This window comes from Colletotrichum truncatum (assembly GCF_014235925.2).
Source record: "Colletotrichum truncatum strain CMES1059 chromosome Unknown Contig_0007, whole genome shotgun sequence".
NCBI classification, from domain to species: domain Eukaryota; kingdom Fungi; phylum Ascomycota; class Sordariomycetes; order Glomerellales; family Glomerellaceae; genus Colletotrichum; species Colletotrichum truncatum.
The window spans coordinates 3,059,868-3,080,247 of NW_027222404.1; the positions used below are offsets into that span (position 1 = coordinate 3,059,868).

General features: G+C 50.4%; 2 protein-coding genes across 2 annotated transcripts; one reads left to right on the top strand and one right to left on the bottom strand.

The window, feature by feature from the left end:
• Window positions 1–8,457: 8,457 nt before the first annotated feature.
• On the bottom strand, window positions 8,458–10,004 carry CTRU02_211264 (endonuclease/exonuclease/phosphatase family protein; the record flags this gene model as incomplete). Its single annotated transcript, XM_036720288.1, has 2 exons — window positions 8,458–9,558; window positions 9,780–10,004. The coding sequence occupies 2 exons, from the start codon at window positions 10,002–10,004 to the stop codon at window positions 8,458–8,460; spliced, it is 1,326 nt and encodes a 441-aa protein (XP_036588031.1).
• Window positions 10,005–17,487: 7,483 nt separating this feature from the next.
• CTRU02_211265 (cytochrome p450) lies at window positions 17,488–19,160 on the top strand (the record flags this gene model as incomplete). The annotated part of the gene is made up of 2 exons (XM_070205598.1): window positions 17,488–18,582; window positions 18,618–19,160. The coding sequence occupies 2 exons, from the start codon at window positions 17,488–17,490 to the stop codon at window positions 19,158–19,160; spliced, it is 1,638 nt and encodes a 545-aa protein (XP_070060841.1).
• Between the last annotated feature and the right edge of the window lie 1,220 nt (window positions 19,161–20,380).

Here is a 20,380-nt window from a genome sequence, read left to right on the forward strand (position 1 = left end):
TAATTGATTGCTTCTCTCACGGCATGATATGATGGGAGCATCCCAAATGGGTTCTTTCTGTGTACTTGCGACCCTGTTCATCTTGTCCCTCGCTTCCTTGCTATGTGTGCAATCCGTGCTTCGAACAATCATGTGTCTACCGTTGGTTGACGGCCGCTAATTGCCAGTCAAACCAAAGCCAAAGCAGCCTGCCCTTTGTGCTGATAACCACACAACACAATGGTCTTTTGGCCTTCTGGAACCTGAGCTGCCGAAGGTGAAACTTTATGCAGGACTAGGACAAGTCTTCGAGGGATACACTTGTGCCACAGTCGACGCCGTAAGATTTGTGCAGCGGTACTTTGCACGACCCATGCCGACGGACTAAAAGGTCCCCGAATTAAGGCGTCTCGAGGAAAGTAGCCGCCTCTGAATCGTGACATCCGGGGCTCTGCAGCATCTTGCTTTTCGTTCAAGCTTGGGTCCTGTGTCATGTTGCTGCCATCGGACTCCGAAGTCAGGTGGATAAGTTAGCGGCTTTTTTTTTTTTCCTTAAAATCATCTACCCAGTCAATGTTCAAATACCATGTTCCCATTTTGGCTACGGCCGGTGTCTCAATCGGCCACAGATCCATTGCACTGATGCAGTTGTACTGGCGCGCCTCTACCGTCGCGCTGGCTTGAGTGTCGTTTGATTTTCACATTTGACTGGGCAGCGCGATGGCTGGGGCTAGCTGAAGATTGGCCTTTTGGTTCTCGACGAGTCGCGCCGGCACGCTAAATTCCTCGCCTTGAATGTTGGCTTAAGAAGCCAATTTGTAGTATAAATTGCCCTGGCAACAACAACAATAACAACAATTGTCAACGGTTTGATTTTCAAGCTACGTAGTATTGTTGTTGACAAAGGACAAAGAAGCATGTGGCTCCAAGGCCTTCAGGGCGTTGTGGCTGGCGAGCAAAAGTGAGCGCCTACTGTTTGTTTTCCATCAGCCATTTGATTGTGGTGATCTGGCGCATGGAGAGGCAAGGTCCTAAACTCGTCCTTTGCCTGCCACATTGTCAAGCGTTCTCACATACATCCAGCTCGGGCGCAGGGCGGGCCCCAGCTCTTCATCTTTAAGACCCAGTGACGACAGTGCTGTGAAATGCCGAGCGGCAGTGGCACGGCGGATAGTGTGGCGGCCGCTTTGGTGCCCATGTCAGTATTTTGGACAAGTTCAACTTTGTGGTTTCTGCGGCGAATATGGCTGTAAGGCGGGGCTTTCAATCGTGCTTTAATGATGGGATACATTCCTCCATAATTAGACAGGATACCAGACCTGTCCGCTTTCGATCCGTGGTCTCGTCGTTTGAATTGCGGCTCGGCAGCAACCAGAGGTCCGTCCAACCCCCAGACAAACGGGAGGTGCTGCCCTGTTTTTCTTGATCTGGCCCGAGCCGTCATGCGGGGAACTCTTCTGTTGCTAACCAGGGCAATGGCGGGCAGAGAGACAGTCTTGTTGACGGTGTCTAGGACATCATGCCACCTGGACCAAAGCCGTCGGGCTAGCTGCAGGGACATGGCGAAGCTTGGTTAGCGGGTAAAGGCTCGGCTTCAAGTGACAGCCTTGATGTGAGGACTTGTTAGGCATCGCTCTGCCTTCAATTCTGAGCTGTCTTGACTATCGGAACGGCCATCCCGGTGGTGTGGAGGGTGTGTGACAAGATGTGTGATGGGTGTGATGACTAGGTGATGACTGATGTGAAAGAGGTGGAAAATGCATGTATCTGTAAGGAACATAGCCGATAGTGTAATGCAATGACGGTACGAAGCGTCGGGCCCCCAAACCGTTCCTGTCGTTCTTATGTGATGCGACGTCGCCAGGGTCCAAGTCTGGTTGGAGGCAACGCAACCACCGCCCAATCTTCCATCGAGTAGTGGTATATGGTACGACCAAAGTGCGATTATCGGCGTAGTGAGGAATTTATTTGGATGGCGTTGTACTGGCTGCCACCGAATTTCTTGCTTTTTCCTCGTTATGTCAGTCTCTTCCGAACCCCACGCTGGACGGTGTAGCTCTTCATCTCCGAGATGCTGCAGTGATGGTGGAGGATCATGACCTTGGGTAAGCAAACGGGCTTTTGAATACCACCGGTAAGAAGGAATAGATTGCGACAAAGGCGTTTGCCGGGGCGGCGATTAGGCAGATGGTGGTGATGGTATTGTACAATCACAGCATGGTTTTGTTTTTTTTTCTTGTTGGGGGTGGAGATGAGGGTGGAAAGACCACGACTAAGGTGAGCCTGGGAGGTCTTGCCTAGAATGCCTTGCATTCTTTCTGCGATTTTTTGGAGGTTCACAGCTCCTCGCTTACTAGGAGGTATCTTCCAGTGGGTTGGGCCATTGAGCTACCCTGTATGTACTCACTGAGGCTTTATCTATGGTTCAAGATTATGTAACTCCAGGCCGTCTCCCAATATGGAACACCTTCCCTTCCTGTCCTCCTTCGACTCCTTCGTACATATCCGTACTCTGTAGTATACGGATAATCACCATGTCCTCTATTCTTCGCGGCGATGGGCATTTTTACCGTCGGCCCCCCGGCCTCCGTTAGCCCTTTCACTGCACGCCTCGTATCGACCCGACTCCAATTTGCCAAGCAGTCTTCACCTACCTGGTCATCGGTGTCTGCGGCTCAGGCAGCCTTATTCCACTCGTCACACGTCACCAACGACCCGTCAACCCGTTCAGTGCTCTCCTTCTAACCCATGGACACGCAGACCCTGGCCATCTGAAGTTTGCACTCCGTCGCTAACAGTAAACCATCCATCAGGGGGAGGCAAGGGCCGCAAGGAAGCGGCACAGCAAGTACATGAAGCAAGGTACGGGTGGGAAAGGAGGTGCGTGTCTCGTCAATCTTGCCGGTCGGCCCACTGGCAACGGTCTATTGAACAGCTGGCTCCGGTTCAATATCCCAGTCTTCCAACTCATATGCCCCGCGGTCAACCATTACGATCCGGCTCCCCGTGCTTGGCTCGCCACTTCCCCTGCAGCGGGCTTGACAGTAGCATATCGGCCAGCACTGGCAATGCCACCAACAAGTCACGGAGGCGATTCACCTCGCACGTATGATTGACGTCTTAAGGCTTCGGGTGACCTCCTAAGCCAAAACACACATCATCGTTAGTCTCGGTTCGTTTGAGGTCCTAGCTCGCTTTGATCGGCGCGCCAGGGCCGCTACTACAACTCCTCCCGCCCATCATCGGCACCCGGGATCTCACGGTTCCTACGGCCTCGCTCTTCTCGAAATCAAAAGTCGTTCGCGCGCGCAGCCAGTGTCAGCACTCAATGCGAATGTCTCTTCCTGTTTAGGAAGATACCAAACCGTAACTGGGTATACCCTTGCCCGCAAGCCTCGTCCGCAGGCACGTGCATACCGCATCAAGCCCCAACATCAGCTATTCAGGAAACCCTGCCGTGGACCCCTCTCGGCGACCCTCCGGCTGTCTAAGGCTCTCTGAAGCTTGAGCTGGGCATACCGTTTACTCCGTACGTCAAGGTAGTTGTTGCTAAAGGCTCGGACGCACCACGTGGTAATCTTTGGTTCACAACGAATGATGGCGACTTGGACGCAGGGGCAATCATGCGTTATCGAGAACTTTGGCTTGCACCTCGCGGTGTCTTCTTTGGCCAGAAAACGTACTGGAATTCGCTAGACTATATTCGTCCGGGCAGCAGCGAAGTTTGGACTGAGTCGAATCCATGCATCTCCCGGAAATCACCGCAGTCTCGAGGGGGTTCATCGTGCTCAATCCAACAGCAGAGGCCAGGGACCTTCAATCCGTCCTCCTCTACGCGTCGGATGACCCAATTGTAACCAGGGGGGCAAGGGACACACTCAGATGTTGACCCTGGCTTCATGTAAATTTCTGCCCTTGGCCGACCTGAACGACCCACAGCGCGACCCGTATTTTCCAATCTCCAACGCTCCCTTTCCATGCCTTTGGGATCGCAGAGTCGCAAGGGCCTAGCGCAACTGATGTCTACTATGTACTCTCAGTATGAAATCATTTGATGGTGACCTCGAAATCATGAATCCAAATGTCATTACCACCGCTGGTAAGTAGCAGCGTCTCAATCAAAAAGGAAAAAAAAAAAAAAAAAAAAAACGTTTGAATATCTACCAGATATTTTGGCATTGCGATGCTGTTATTGCCTTCCTCAATTGGAAATGCCTAGATGCTTTACAATAACATCCAGCACAGGTCTTTGCAGGAGCCTCTTTGTGGCATGTGCAAAGTATGATCGCATCTGAATCCGTCAATAATCAAGGACGGGATCCTCCCCGATGGCAAGATGGTTGCAACATTACCAAGGAGCCTGGTACGATAAAAAGTTATTAACTCAATCGAGATTCGTCCCCTGACTTACCCCGTCACCGAATCCTCTACGGAGCTCAAGTGTAGGAAGGCCTTCAGTCCACAATTGGTGCGCCACGGCCGTGATGCTTTCAAGGCTAGGGTCCCGGGCTCCTAGGCTCCTTCCTTATGGCCTCTCTAATTGGTAAGAAAAGTGATTGCAAAGAGTCTGTAGGCTCTGCTTAGCTATCATTGGGTTAAAGCTTTTACAGCTCCGTACAGAGCGTTCTGTTTCATTACTCATTCCAGGAGCGCAACCTGGGGAATGGGAACAATATGTTCTCCACTCAACGGCCATACCCCGTTATCCGCCTAACCAGCTTCAATAGTGGAGAATATGGGTCTTTCGCTTTTACACAACGGAATCCCTGTTATATGCAATGACACGGATGACTCGCATCGGCGGAGCTCTGGTTTTTTTAGTCCTAGACATAAATGATGGTTTTGCGCCAATACAGGTACATTCAGCAAGTCAATATCGAAACAATCTTCAATCATAGGTACAGATATTGCCATCATTCGCAACCAGCGTCCTGCTCGACAATCACTCTCATAACTTCTGACAATCAGTATCTAGCTACCGAGAACTTGTGCAGATTTTTGTTCTGGGCAGGGGCTAGAAAACGACCTTGCGGTGAAGCCGGCCGGTTCTCACTTGTGAGACTTGATAACTACCAGGTCACTGGTTGAATACCCCACAAGCCTCGTCAGTGTGATTTCACTTCCCAGAATGCCTAGAGTTTCTGGGATTGTATACTCTTCGGCCTGCTATCGGGCTCTCGACGTATCAATTAGCCGACAGCCAGGGGGGGAGGGGGGTTTCCAGGTGGCAGCGTGAAAACCCTTACTCGATCTTGCATCGTGGTATGGCCGTTACAACGGGATCCAGGCCTTTCTCGGACAGTCGCACTCGTATGGATGCTAGGTATACCGGACCCAGTAACCAGGCAATACGTCCGGCGCCCCCTTGAACTATCAGCTATTTGTCGGTACTATCTACCCTTGTGGACGGAACAGGCCGGATCGGAGGCCGAAGGCCGCCTCCACGAAGACTTTGAGGCCGACCCACACACCCCAAGTATCCAGATAGAGTTGCTATGAGCATCAAATTGGATGATCAACAACTCAGCCACGCCTTGACATCGATTTCTGAGATGCAGAGACTCAAAGAGTGATTTTGGATGCATTATGCAGTCGTTATTGCAATTCCACAGGCCATTTTTTGTCTTGCTCTTCGGAACAACACATGCATTCCGCCCTGAGTTCGCAATTGGTCGACCGTTGCCATATGTTGGGACCAAAGATTTGTTGTAGCGATTGATTTACCCCTTGAACATTTCATTTCATACGCATGGTAGTTACTCACAGGAGCCACTGAAAGCTCATTACTCATTGGGCAAAGATTACTTCCATCGTCTCCGGCGCAAATGGCAAACAATCCTCCAACAAGCAAACATCAACATTGAGAGGAATGTGCCCCACTACAAAATCACCACCAGTTGCTGCGACACCAACAGTCAGGAACAGGAGATGATTTTCTACAGCGACGGACATTACCCTACTTTCTTGCTGTTAGGTTCTTGTGTCTAGTGTTTCGGTATGTTGCTGTCCCGACCCGAGTGTCAGGGGAAAGATACCATGCCCGCTGAATCCGGCTTGGCGTACTGGGCAAACCGCGGGTTGATTGCTTACTTCCGCGCATGATTGCCGGCGCCAGGCTGCATGAAGAGTCCAGTCTAGAACCAGGCAATTGGGTGCGCACCAGTTCTCAGTGCTCTTGGGCATCGCCATGTGCAATTGACTGCCGAAAAAATCCGACAACAGTGTCAAGCCCAACAGTTAAATTGAAGATGTATTACAGGACAAGATGACGATGCCCTGAGCTCCACGCTATTAACCATCCTTACCTCAGCCCATGGCTTTGCCGCCTCAACATTAGAAGAGAATGGAGCTTTGTCAGTCAAGGTTTTCAGGAGAGTGCCTCTGGACAGCTAAGTTTGGTTTACGGAACCACAGATTCAGGGTCCGTCGCACATCTAGCAAAGTCCTAGCCGGTCGACATACTTCCCCGGGACGGTTGGGCCCTGAGTAGCGGGAGGACTGCCTCCAATCTCACCCCACCACCATTCATCCAATCTCGCCCATTTTTACTCACGCCGTCTCATGTTAGCAGCTTGTCGCGTCACATTCGGAAGGATGGCTGAACTCTTTTCTTTCTGAACATGCCTGGCCTTGTGCCCACTTGAAATAGCTGAGGAGCACTCTGCACCAGATCTTGTTTCCAGCTCAGGGGTCTGACTAGTGCGTTCTTGTTTATTGCCCACGTCATGGCGCCAAGTTCGTTCGATGAAGTAATTGGCATTGGAGGCAAATGGTTTCTCCAATCTCAAGACGAGGCAGCCTCATTCCTTTGCTGGGCTCTAGTGTGGCGTATTGGAGAATCGCTATTGGCAATTTATTCCTATTCTGCAACCTCTCGACAATGCGCCATGACGTGTTTCGTTTCGGTATGGCTTATTACGCTGAACGGGGGAGGATGATGTCCAGCCTCTCGCAGGCTTGCGATGTTGTCGCCAAGCACAGCTTGAGATTGGAAATCGCGAATCAAACAAGTCGATTAAATTTCAGCACATGCGCCATCACATGAGAGGGGGCGTTTGCTGATGAATGTGATAGTTTTCCGATTTTGATTGCTTGCGGTACTTTGCAAAAAAAATACCTGGCCTTGATTAGCATCGTTACGGTGACGTCTGTAAATGCCACAGATCAGTGAGCTCCGAAGCAGCCGCTTTGTTTATTGCGCCAGGTATCCTGAAATGAAGCACTGCGGAGCTGAGGAAGGTTCAAAAGGATAAATAGAAGAAAATCTCCGCTGACGACCACTAGTCTACAAAAACTAAAGAGCTCAGCTTCGTTCGAGATCGTGGCTATTACTGGCCGTCTTGCAATGGCGTCCTTCAAAGCTTGGGGCGAGGTGGTGTTGGAGCTTACTGACCGAGTATTAGGGACGCTTAGGGGGGGCGGTTAGCTACTGAGACGAGAGAGATGATTGGGCTGGAGCTGTTGCCCGCTCACGACACCTCATAGTCCCGTCCAAGGTTGGTGGACATTTGCCCAGGGTCTGGCTGCCACTCTGTTGGGTAGCCTCGCCATCAAACGGGTTACTGCTATTTCATTTAGTTCGGGGGGGGGAGGGGCGTGCGATTTGTTGCAGTGTTTCGGAGGCAAAAAAAAAATTGCGGCCGTCGCACCAGACTGGAGACTGGGAGGCGATCGTTCAAGCCGGCGCCGGCATCCGGGCGTAGTGGGGATGATGTACCTATAGAATAGCTTCTTTTAGTATGAAGCGACGGCCAGAGCGTTCGTTAGCACCGCTGCCAAAGGCGCATCCCCCGAAGATGCCGTTCATCATTTAGAGTTGCCGACGGCTGAAAGAGAGAAGGGGTATGGACATTCCTCATTCGACAATGGAAATGGCTCTACGAACGGGTGATCTTCAACCCGGCTTGGAGATGCGATTCCTTCAAAATGACCTCTTGTTATTGCTGCTATGTATGTAGTAGGTATGTACTCAAGGTAGGTATCTCAGGGTTTGGCGTCGTCGCATCATTTACAAGGCTAAACTAAATATTAACCATCCATCCCCGCAACGGTAAAGCGGAAAAGGCTTAAAAAAAAAAAATATGTACAATGAAAAGTATCCAACCAGGAACAAAGATTGCGACGCTGCTGTATGTAGCATCTCCTTGAAGCATAAAATAAAGAAGAGGGGGGGAAGGGAGGGGCAGAGGTGTTGGCTTGGCGTCAATTACTGTATGCCAAGACAGCTTGTCGATCTTGACAGCTTATTCTGACACTCGAGACGATCACTCATGATTCGTGATGAACGGCAGGTGACTTTTTTTACCAGAAAAGATGCAGATCACAAAGAGGGCCGCTGCAAGGGAGTGAGTGGGTGGGTTTTTGCCAAAACATGATCTGCAAAAAGACGGCGACGATGCCTCCCCAGAGAATTTCGTTGCATGAACTCTGCCATGCCATGACAGGTGGGCTGGCATTGATTGACAGAGGCACCGCTGCTTACTTTGTCCCGTAGACAAATGCCAACTTGTCAACCTCATCCCCGCCACGTCCCATGAAGCCGACGATCTGGAATCCCTCGGGGGCGGTGTGAGTCGCGCAGTCCGAGGTCGAGGTGCCTGACTTGAGGGTACGGCCGGTGCTCGTGGTGGCCTCGATGTAGAAGTTGCGCGTGCGCCCGTCCTTTTGGCCCCAGCACAGCTTCGCGCTGGTCCAGTACTCGGTGGCGCCCAGCGTCAGCGTGGCCTCGGTGCCGCCGGTGCCGCCGTGCTTGAAGGGGGTGCCGTCAGCGAGGGTCAGACCGACGGAGTCGAGGCGGTTCTGGCCGCGGAACGTGAGCACCGAGGCCTTGGGGCTCTTCTTGGCGGCCAGCGTCGGCAGGTCGGAGAACCAATCGCCGTGCGGGCCGCCGGAGAAGTCGGACTGACGCAGCGCCGTCGACAGGGTCCAGGTGAAGTTGGCCGTGATGGGGTTGTGGTCCGACAGGATGTCGCCGTTGGGCTGGAGGAACTTGCTGCTCTCGTAGTTGAAAAAGGTGGCCTTCAGGTCGATCACGGGGCTGCTGCGGTAGAAGATCTTGTCGACCGTCTCGCAGTAGTTGGTCGTGCTGGGGTTCGAGCAGATGGTCTCCTGGGTGGGCACCTGGTTGCCGCGCTCGAGCTGCAGCCAGGCATCCGTCAGGCCGTTTTGGCTGTTGAAGAGCTCGATCTCGTCAGACGTGCGCGTGTAACGGCTGTTGGTGTCGCCGAACACCAACACGGCGTTGCCGGCGCTCGTCTTGTCAATGTAGTTTGCGACCTGGCGCAGGTTGCTGTTGCGGGCCTTCAGGTCGTCCGCCTCGGTGCCGGCATCCGTGTGCAGGTTGTACACGTCTACATAGATGCCCTCTGCGATGCGGGCGCGGAGGAAAGTGAAGCCCTTGGGGGTGAGGCAGTCTGCACCCGAGGCGTTGGAGCAAGTGTCCCACTTGACTCGCTCGAATTCCACCCAGTCGTAGTTGGAGAGGGTGTTAAGACCGGAGCCGAAGGGCACGCCACCGGACGTGGCTGTGCGGTGCGGGTGTTTGTCGGTTTCATAGATATAGGCGTGGTAATTAAAGTCCTACAAAGAATAGAACTGTCAGTTCCCTGGAAATCACAACGTAACTACAGCCAGCAGCGAAACTTGAAACAATGACATATTGCCGCTCCATTGAGGAGTGAAAGTCCCTGCAGGGAAAAATGTGTAATGGGGCAATTGGTGGCACAAGCGTCTTCAATGCAGGGATGCCATGATGAAGACATGGTAGAAGAAAATTGAAAGGCTCTCTCTCTCTCTCTTACCTCTTGGACATTGATGATGTCGTAGTTGTATTTGGCGAACAATGAACCAATTGTTCTGGCGTTGGTCGTCTTGTCTCCGGGGACGTCGTTGGATTGAAGGATTTCGGGGAGTCCCGCAACGTTCATGGCGAGGACGGTGAAGTCGCCTGTTACTGGAGTCTGGGCGAGGGCGCTGGAGGAGAGCGCGCCTCCGGCGAGGAGCATCTTGACGTTGGTAGACTTCATGATGGGCAGTCTTTGTCCGTCTTCTGTGACACTGAGTGCAGCAGAAGTTAGATGGGACGAGGGGGGGGGTTGAACAGGAAGTATGAATTGGCTTCGGCAGAGCTGAAGAACGAAACGTCAGATGAACGGCGAACAGGTAAGCTTTCTATTTATTAAATCTGGCAATATAAAATACATGAACTGCTCCTCTGGTGAGCCAAGTTCGCCTCCGCCACCCCCGCGCCTTGTTAAGATAAACCTGCTGTTAAGTAATGCCAGCAATTAAACTGAGAAGGTAACACTACGGTAGGCCTCCGCTTCCACCTCGTGATGGGTGGACATTGTCATCTCGCGGGAACCCCTACCGAACCAGATAGGCGCCACGGCACTTGTATCCCAATCGGGTATCTTGTGCTGGACCCCCAGTCAACGTCGAGTTGACGATGTAACCTGGCATCAGGCACATGGTCGAGCTGTTGGATGCGGAGCGATCGCTCACCTCGGGCTTGGAGCCTACTGCTTGTGATATAAATTTCTCATAGCATGGTTTTTTTTTTGTTTAGGGAATAGCTGGCACAAGAAGTGACGGTGCCGTTAGCCGAGTTCCTGACTCTTGACTCGGTGAAGATACGATTGGGTCACTGATGGAGTTGATTGAGTCGAGCACCAATAGAATACTCTTTTTGTTTTCTCATTTGGCAGGTTCATTATCCCATGTGGATACACATGGGGGAGCCCTTGGCTTACAAGATTCGTTCAGCGAGTCTCTCCATATTGCCAATATTTTGTTATATTCAAAAAGAGACCCACGACGGGCAGATTTTACATTGGAGGAAGACCCTATTTTCCAAAGTGGAATTTGGAATGGTGTAAACGCGGGTTTTCACCGAGAAGCTCGGTTCTTCGGACTCGATTTCCACGAGCTGGGTTCCGACAGAAGTGTGTAAAGACCCTCGCTCGCCTCTACACTTCTAGAGACTACAAATAGAGCTTCCACCAAGGTTCTGCATGAACTGTGCATCTGCAGCCACGTAACCATTTTATTTTGAGATGTAATACGTCATGGTACTTCTATTTAACATGGCTCTAGCCGAGTGAGTTTCCCTTTTTGGAAAGGACACTTTGCCGAACAGAAGGGTTGTTCGATGCAGAATTCCGCCGGTGAGTTTGCCTCGGAGGTGACATGGGATGGGTGGCTCTCTCCGAGCAGTGCTTCCCCCCCGACCCGGCGATAGATGCGAGTCCGGAGTCCGAGATGGCGGTTACGGTTGTCATCCGATAAGGCGGCAAAGCTCCACGAGGCTGACTCTGCGTGTGTGCCATGCCTCAGCCGACCATTATTACCATCGCATTACTACATGGCAGTTGGTTTTCAGTATTCTGGTCTAGGCTTCGGGCCGGCGTATCTGATCTGCGTCCTGCACCTAACCGAACTCCAATTTTAGAGCCGATCGTGTTACATAACCCCTCTGAATGAAGAGGGAGCACCAAAAAAAAAAAAAAAAAAAAGCTTACAGTCAAAAATAAGCCACTGTGGAGATGAGCCCATGTTACTAGGCTAACTTAATTCACGAGACTGTTGGAGGGAAGATCATCGAAAATAGAACCAACGTTCTCTTTGTCCCTGGAGGGTGTTTCGGACTAAGAAAGTCTGTCGCCACGCGGTGTGGCTGTCTGGGGTGGGCATATTCTCAGCTGTTGGTGTCCTCTTCTCAGCCCTTTGAGCTGGCGCGCGCTGGTTGACGGGACGACCTCCTCCTTGGTCGTCATCACAGGCGTGCCAGTCATTGCTGAGGAAACAGTTCAAGAGGCAGACAGCACTGCCTTCATGACTCAAAAATGGTTGTCCAGTGACCGGCTCGTCTTCTACGTGGAACTTTACAGACGTCACCAGGTCAACGCATCATTACCGTAACGGTCAAAGGGAGGCAAAATGCACCCATGATGCACCTTTGGATATAACAGAGGAAGGCCTCCAAAATCAAGGTGCTATGCGAAGACCACGGAGGCTCTGACTCGGGTCCTGTTTGGGAATGGGTGCGCACGGCCCTGGCGGTGATCAGGGACCGTCGTTGAGTTTGTAATCGGAACGACTGAGCTCCGGGTCTCAGGATGTGCCGAGAGTCCTCCTTGCAGAAGAGGGGGGGAAAGAAAATCAGGGTGTCGCATGAGTTGAGATCGTGATGATTCAGTTTCTGGGTCTTCCTTTTTACATGCACTTACCGTGTAGACATGCGCTTCGCGATGGAGAGATGGAAGGGTATAACGGCAAGTTGGTGATATCATATCAAGGCTATTTGCTATTATACTTCAAGGTTGGAATGAGACGGGCATCCTTACCATTTGACAAAGCGACGTTTTCGGTAGGTTTACACAAGCCGTTCCTACGTGACCAAGTTACTTTCCCCGGATCCCTTGTCTCTTAGCATCCTAACGAGCACATGGCATTTCAAATCTTCATATCTTGATTCACGAATCTGGTATTGCGAAGAGATGTTTAACTGCCGCCGGCAAACAATAGGAGGGATGCTGCAGTTCGAAACGTTTAATAATGTTTAAACTGGCAAGGTCAAGTATCCTGCTGAACCGAAACTGCCACCTTTGATGATGTTCTGTGCATTTGGCGACTCGTTTTGCTAAACAAAATTGACCGTTTATCATGCCCAAGGTGGGCAGCTTCTTCTAACTTGTAACTAGATCATATGCAGCTCGGCCAGTTGAACGGAGACTTTTATAATGACCAGCAAAGTTGGGGCCAGTTACACTGCACAGATCCATGCTTGACGGTGGGTTGCTGCCCAGGGCTTCTTCATCTGCTCTTATGAGCTCTTCTCACTTTGAACATGATCACGATGTTCTGCCCTATCAAACAGTCCGCCAAGAACTATGAGACTAGGCCTCGTAAGCTATTAGCATACAGGTGGTATTACATTCGGATGCTGTCCGTACCACGTAGTATGGGTTTAGAATAGTTTCTGAATGCGAGCCCTCCCTCTACTATGCTTAGACCCTGATGGACGAGGGACCACCCAGAAGAATGCCTGTTCCATGGCTGACATGATTGCGTGCTCTGTCAGTACTTGCCATTCCACCCCCGTTCATTCGGTGTTCATGCCGTCGGAAGATGGTCTCGGCCAGCCTGATAAAATAGTGAGCCCCGGGGACCTGGGCTCCTGTGGAGATTGTCGGGCTACGCAAACTTTGAAAGCGTATCCCCACAACACGAGGCATTCATGTGGGAATGTGGGAAGCATCGGGGCAGGGAACTCAAGACCGGAGTATCGTTGGGTTGGCACGGGAGTGGCAGCGGCTCTTGCGCCGGGCCGCATGAGCGGATTGCGGAACCGGTGTGGAACAAAATTTGCAAGTATCGAGGTGTTAGCTGGCCGGGAAGACCTTACTCCAGTGACTCAAGGATATGACCTGTGGACAGTTTTCAAAAGCGTCATCCTGTCAAGAAACCGAGCGGACCTTTGAAAGCTCCTTCTCACCAACTGGCACAAGAAACCCACCAAGATAGGATGATCCTGTCCGGGTCCACGTTTTCTTTTCTCTTTAGTGCATGGATTTCAGGGGTGCTTTATGCGAACGCAGCTGGGAAGCTCATGACAACCTGATGTGCCTAACGTTCGGAATTTCGCAACGAGAGACAGGAAAGGCTACGTGGTTACAGCCCGGAACAGCTAAGTGGTGGTTATCTTCTCCAATGATGAATATGTTTCTTGGCCCTTCGTCGGTCTGTAACATGTTACTTGCTTCTTTAGACTGTCTAGAGAGTGGATTTGAATGCCCGCTTTGTCGTTCTGTACATCGGACTGATGACGAGGCCTGTGTGCATCTGAAGTCTCAACTCCGTCGGGGGGCTGGTCAAGGGGGAGATACTTGGGTTGAATTTTTGTCACCCCTTTTCAAGAACACTTCTCTTTTGAGACCGAGTCGCATTCGAACGGGGATTAAAGCCCTCGTGTTCTGGAATCGGGGCCGTTGCGGAGGTGGCTTAAGGTTCTACGGTCGCCGGAACTCACCCGCAGAACCACCGCATTCGCCGCCCAACGTTCCCCGACTACGACTAATGCTCATCTTTCTTCTTATTATGGCGCAAGCAACCGAGCGCATCACATGTGGCATCTCATTCCTTCGTGTTGAAATGAGTGCCCTTTGCTTTTCCACCCTCACATCTCCACTTTCCAGCTTTGACGCCCGGACCCCTCGTGCCCACACGCGTCTGATATCACCTTCATCCCACAAGAAGCGTTTCACGGACCACGCGAAGGCGTCGGCCTTTCTACCTCGCTTGCTCGTCCGTGAGTCTGTGCGTGCCAGGGTTCACAGGGTTGCTCAACTGACAGTGCCGAGAGCGACACATGGCCATCCTCGGCTAGGCCCCTCCTCTTTGACCTTCACACAAGGCTCCTGGCCGGCCATCTTTTTAACTATGTCGACTCCACAAGTCAGCGGGTCAATGGGCTCGCCTTTGCAATATTCGGTACTTGTTAGTCTCATATTGATTTGAACTAGGCTGTCGAGCTGCAAACAATTCCATAAACAGCCCCTGCTCTCTCCCATCCAGCTGTTGATAGTGAGGGGCAGCAGCATGCAGAAGCAGCCGGGGGTGCAGACACACGTGCCTGAAAAAGAACAGAATATAGGCACGTGGGGGTTCCTTTTCTCACTCACATTTACCAAAGCCCCAACTGTCCATGCAGACAGGGCACGCAATTTTGGTGGCCGTAATAGGACGACCACGGCAGTATTCTCTCCCTCCGTCTGCATTGACACCCACTCACCAAGGAGGGTATTGCAACATTTCCCTTGTCCCTCAGCGGGCCTGGCCTGGTCCTTGTCAATATTTCACTTCATCCTAAGGGCTGGCATCATGTCTGTCAGGGTTGAAAATCTATCTGGGCTGGAGAAAGGGGAGTGGACGTAGTCGCATCCAAGGCGAAAGGCGAAAATCACCTGTGGTTTGAGACAAGCAAAATTCAGTTAAAAGGAAGTAAGCAACTTTGTTCGTGCAGTCGACGAGGGTGATTGACGCCAACGACAGTCACCTGCAGGTCATGACACGATACCCCACTGTGATGTCCACCGTTAGACATTGAGATCGGCCCTGTACAATCCTTCTACGGCTTGAACGAACGTTCTGAACATCTGTACTTGTGCTAGTTCATGTTGGCATGTCAGTTCATTGCCAAGTACTGCCAATATCGGCACACGTGCTGCTAGACCGCTGTAACCTTATCATTTTTTGGGGGGGGCCTCGTTTGAGAGATATCCCGCCCTTGGCTGATACATACATCGCCATAGTCTCCAGGGTATATCCAGCCTCATATCGATCAACAGTGTAAGCGCTGTAGCGGGTGAAGCGGTCATGTGAATGCTGCGAATTTCGGCAACAGAGACGGTAATGAAGATTGACAGAGTCTAGATGCCGCGGAATACTCTAGATTACACCTATCGCTTTAAAAGAACCAGAAAGGGTTGGTTCGCGTGGTGCTTCCTAGCTTGCATTTCAAGGGCCAAGGCTGTTCGGTAACCTCATGCGAAAGCTGCTGAAGATCAGATGAAAGGAAACCGGAGAGAAGCCCCGCCAACATCGTTCTTTGCTCGTCTACGTAGCGCCTGCCTGCCTACCAACTAGCGTTACTTGAGATAAGACATCTCAATCACTAAGAAGCCTAGAAATTGACTGATTAAAAGACTCCCAAAAGCTACACTAGATTTCTCAGACATGGGAAGCGGACTAATCTCACATTTCACCGATGTAACGACTAAACACCCCAAGAAAACAGCTACTTTGAATATCGAAAAGACAACGTCAAAGATAATATGATATGCAAGTAACCACAATGGTTATTCTTGTTGGTAAAATGGGGATCAAGCGGTAATTAAATGGCTTAATATCTCTCGCCAAGTTGTTTGGCTGGCGTTTCGACATACCAGACATGTTTTGACAGTTCTCGCAAATCCGCGGACAGGTTTATGGAGGATATATCAGGGACAATAAACCTGTCCGGCGTATGATGAGTGCCACTGAAATAGTATGAAGGTTTTAGGTTGCATGATTGCATGACGTAGCCACATGGTAGCGTTCGGAGACTTTCGGGTGTTTTTGTCCCATGTTCGCCGAGTAGTTGCTGTGACAGTAAGACTGGAGACCAAGGTAATATCAACGAAGTTATGTAACTAACGGTAAAGTGGTGGGAATGACACGTAGGATAATCTTTGGGGTGCTTTGCTTGTAGTAGCTGGTGCTTTATCAACGTCTTGATGAAATCCCAATTGAATCATATATTGTCGAAAGGAGTCACTCGCTAGTGTATTGTTATTGGGTGTTCTTTTTTGGCACTTCAAGACGTTATGGCTCTTGACAGCATGGACTTAGTCGAGAGGAAAGTCAACAAAGGTTTGTGTCACGACAGAAATGCTGTTGCGGTGAACAGCTAAAACAATGGTGATTAAAGACATTGCTTTGTTTCATTCATGAGCTTTAGTTACTATGTTTAGTTCTATAATGATAGCAAGCGTAATCAACCAACTGGTACACATTTTGCCGCGAAGATCTATACATGCCATTAAAATGTAATTTGTAGACCTGGTAGCCACTTCAAGCATCACTGAATTTAAATGAGACTTCCCCTACAAGATATCAGTGACCTGTGTCGTAAAACCATCCCAATCCCACTTCCACGTCCCTGAAGGCCTTGCCCTCGCAGGGCTAGAATACTGCAGCGGACCGTAAATTGATACTTAAGTCTGCTCTAGTGTAGCGGCTGACATGCCGCCTTCATGATCGAGAGGCAGCCATAGCCCTGAATTGGGGTCTCGGTGTCGAATTACATATGGAACTCATGTGGCATCATACTCTACTTGAAAGTTTCCGCGCTAGTGAAGTGCGACATCACCTTCTGCTGTCACTAACGACGATAGGAGTGAGCCCGTTTGACCGGAATTGGGGGCCATGGACCCTTACTCTGGAAACTATGTCCCATCTAGTTTAATTGCAACTCGTTAAGGTCCAATCAGAGGTACTGAGTCTGATTGTTATCCCTCATTATTCATTGGCTAAACTAAAATGCGTGCTCTCAACACCAGTGGGCGACGAACCGCACTATGCGTAGGTCGAACTCGTCGCGGCCCAACAGGATGGTGCATTAAGGTGCGTTTGAACTCGCATTGGCGCCGAGAACAACTGCATTCCGTGCATATGCCTGATCTCATCTCTTCAGCTTTCGTTAAAATGGTTGGCTAACGCCCGTGTGTATCTGCATGATAGTCGCATCCACAACTCTCAGCCTGCCTTACTGTAACCTCAAGTGGTAGCACAAGCCCAAAAATGGACACTGAAAAGGTTAACAATAACAGCCGGCGACGCAACCCAAAGTTGATGAGATGCGGGGAGATTGAGGAATAAAACCGCAGAGAAGCACCTTTGTGATTTTTCCCACTTCGCTCTCTTCTTTTTCTCTGAAAATACCGTTCTATAGGATACTGTATCAACACCATGGCCTCACTCTCATACACATGGCATCCGGCTCTCTTAGCTTTGGCTACACTTCCATTTCTCTATTTGATTGGTAGCTGGGCTCTGGCAGCTAGACGACCGAAAGATTTCCCACCAGGCCCCCCGCCGACCTGGGGATTCGGGAATGCCCTCCAAATCCCTCTCGACAAGTCGTTCCTTAAGTTTGGGGAGTGGAAGGAAACTTACGGCGACATCATAGGCCTGAAAATTGGATCTCAGGACATGGTGATCCTTCAAAGCGCGGAACACGTCAGGGAACTCTTCGAAAAACGCGGCAGCATCTATTCAGACCGAACAGAACCTTACATCACTGCCAAAGTCATCAATCCGGGCACCATACTATTCATGCCTCATGACCATAATATAAAGAAGGCGCGAACAGCACTGCAGTATCTCTTCAGGCCTGCTGGATTGCAAAGAATCCTCCAGCTGCAATCAGCTCAATCGGCCCTTTTGATGCGCAAGATTCTCGAAGATCCCAAAGGGTTCCGGAATCACATGAAGCACTGGGCTTTAGCGACGCCACTTTCCATCGTGAGCGGGCAGGGTGTCAAAGACAGTGGTCCTACCTCGACGAGCGTGTACTTCAACACTCAATCAAGGTGGCTTCGATTCTTGAACCCCGCACAGGCACCACCTGTTGAGATATTCCCCTTCTTAAAGTATGTTCCTGGGTTCCTAGCCCAGTGGAAATCAGAGGCATTGGCACTTCGAAAGGACATGCTGAAGATGATGTATCATATGTTGGATGGCGCAAAGATTCAGCACGCCAACATATCCAAAGGACTTCGAAGCGTTGAAAATGAATCCCTTATGGCAAGGACGCTGAGGGAAGGGGAGACTTCCAAAGAAATGAGCATGGGGGACCATGAACTGGCGGTCTTCGGTAGCGGGATCTTGGATGCGGCAGTTGATACCGTCTTCGCTACTACGACTACCATGATTTTGTTCTTTGCCGCCTACCCCGAGATACAGCAGAGGGTTCAAGCCGAGGTAGATTCGATCTGGAAGGACGAGGTGCCACACGCAGAAGGGCTTGCTGAGCTTAAGTATCTAAAAGCAGTGCTTATGGAAGTGAGTTGAAGCACCGAGCCTGACACCAAAAACAGAATTCCTCATGTAACCTGATGCTTTCCCAGACAATGCGATGTCGCCCTGCTACCCCAGCAGCTCTCCCACGTGTCGTGGCCCGAGACGACACCTATCGGGGATTCAAGTTCTCCAAGGGGACAGTCCTAATCATGAACGCCTGGGGCATCCAAAACGATGAGACATGGTACGACAAGCCCGAAAAGTTCAATCCAGACCGGTACATGGAGAACAAATGGGGAGTAAGACCCGAGATGGCGGCCGCTGCAGCAAAAGAGAACCGGCGGCCGAATTACAACTTTGGGACAGGGCGGCGAGCATGCCCTGGCCTTGAGTTCGCAGAAAACCAGGTATTGGTTACTATGGCTAAGTTGGCTTGGGGGTTTGATGTTGTTGCCAAAGGGCCACTGGATGTCGACATTAAGACCGGCTACCGTTCTGACCTGGTTTTGGCCCCAAAGGCATTCGACGTAGACTTTAAACCAAGAGGCGAGACAAGATCGAAGAGTATGACAGGGGACAGCGAGAAGGCGATGGAGATTATATCGGCTTGGGTGGAATAAGAACGTTTGGCAATATGAATATTGTGTTTATGATTTGCATTATCATGAGAGATCACATTCGTACAACAAAAAGCTCTTTAAATGTTGGAAATAAACCTGAAAAGGGAATAGATAACGGTGGTATTCGCCACAGACTGATGTTTGGCAGGAACCTACGCTGCTTGGGCAGAACCGGTGGCTCTTTCCGGCGCTTCGCAACAGACGAATTGATAAATCCGCATCATGAGGGGCAAGATGTGCAGGTATAATACAGCTAGAGTATTGTCATAGATTTATACTGTAGAGACATCTGTTGATTGAACTATGGCCTAAAGGAGCCGACTATGCTCAAATGCTCACTTTGTCATGTTAGGTATCTTACACATTAAGACTTCAGCCATTTCATTCCACAACTTCAATGATATTTGCAATTTAATTCTACAAGTAGCAAACAGCGAGTTCAGACGTTATTGAATACCCTGGAGTCCTCGGTTGCTTACCGCGCAAGCAAAAATGGTTGAAAATCCTGGTGCTGTCGAAGCCCCAGCGCAAAAATGAGCCCGGTCTACAATGATTAACAAAAGAATACACGAAAAAAGCACGGTGCAGTAATGGAAGCGGGTGGTACAGTCGCGTTTTATGATCTGAATTTTGAGAGTTTGACATCTCCATTTAGAGTTACGATCTTGTCCATGCTAATAACGAGTTGACCTTGAACAAGCTATTTTGGCCATCAATGAGTACTACGGATGTCTTGGATTCTCTAGGTTTAAAGTTGATATCTCGTAAGGGGACAAATGATCACACAATTCGCACCAATAGTATCGAGAAAGCGAGCCCGCAAGAGGATAATTTGAGGCATTTCAAGGCTGCCTCGTTCAGTGTTTTGGTGTTTAATTAGGCCTTGTGTGTGGGGCATCAGAACAGTCCCGTTCCAAAAAGGCTTACCAAACAAGCAAGTCTAGTTTTAAAATAAAAGGAGGAAATGACTCAAGTTTCATTGCAGCTGCATGGAACCAAAAGAACCCCAGGAAATAACGAATCACTGTGATGTCGATGCCTCGTCTCAGCTACTGATCGAAACCCGAAGAATCCGCGGTCCGTATCTTTCTTGATTCGGCAGTATCCACCCCCGGCTGACCGGCCCAGAATCTGGTTTAATTGGTCCAATCGGGTGTGCCGTTGGGCGCCATCCCGTATTTGATTGCTTGTTAATGCGGCGGTGCACCTGCGCCTCACGT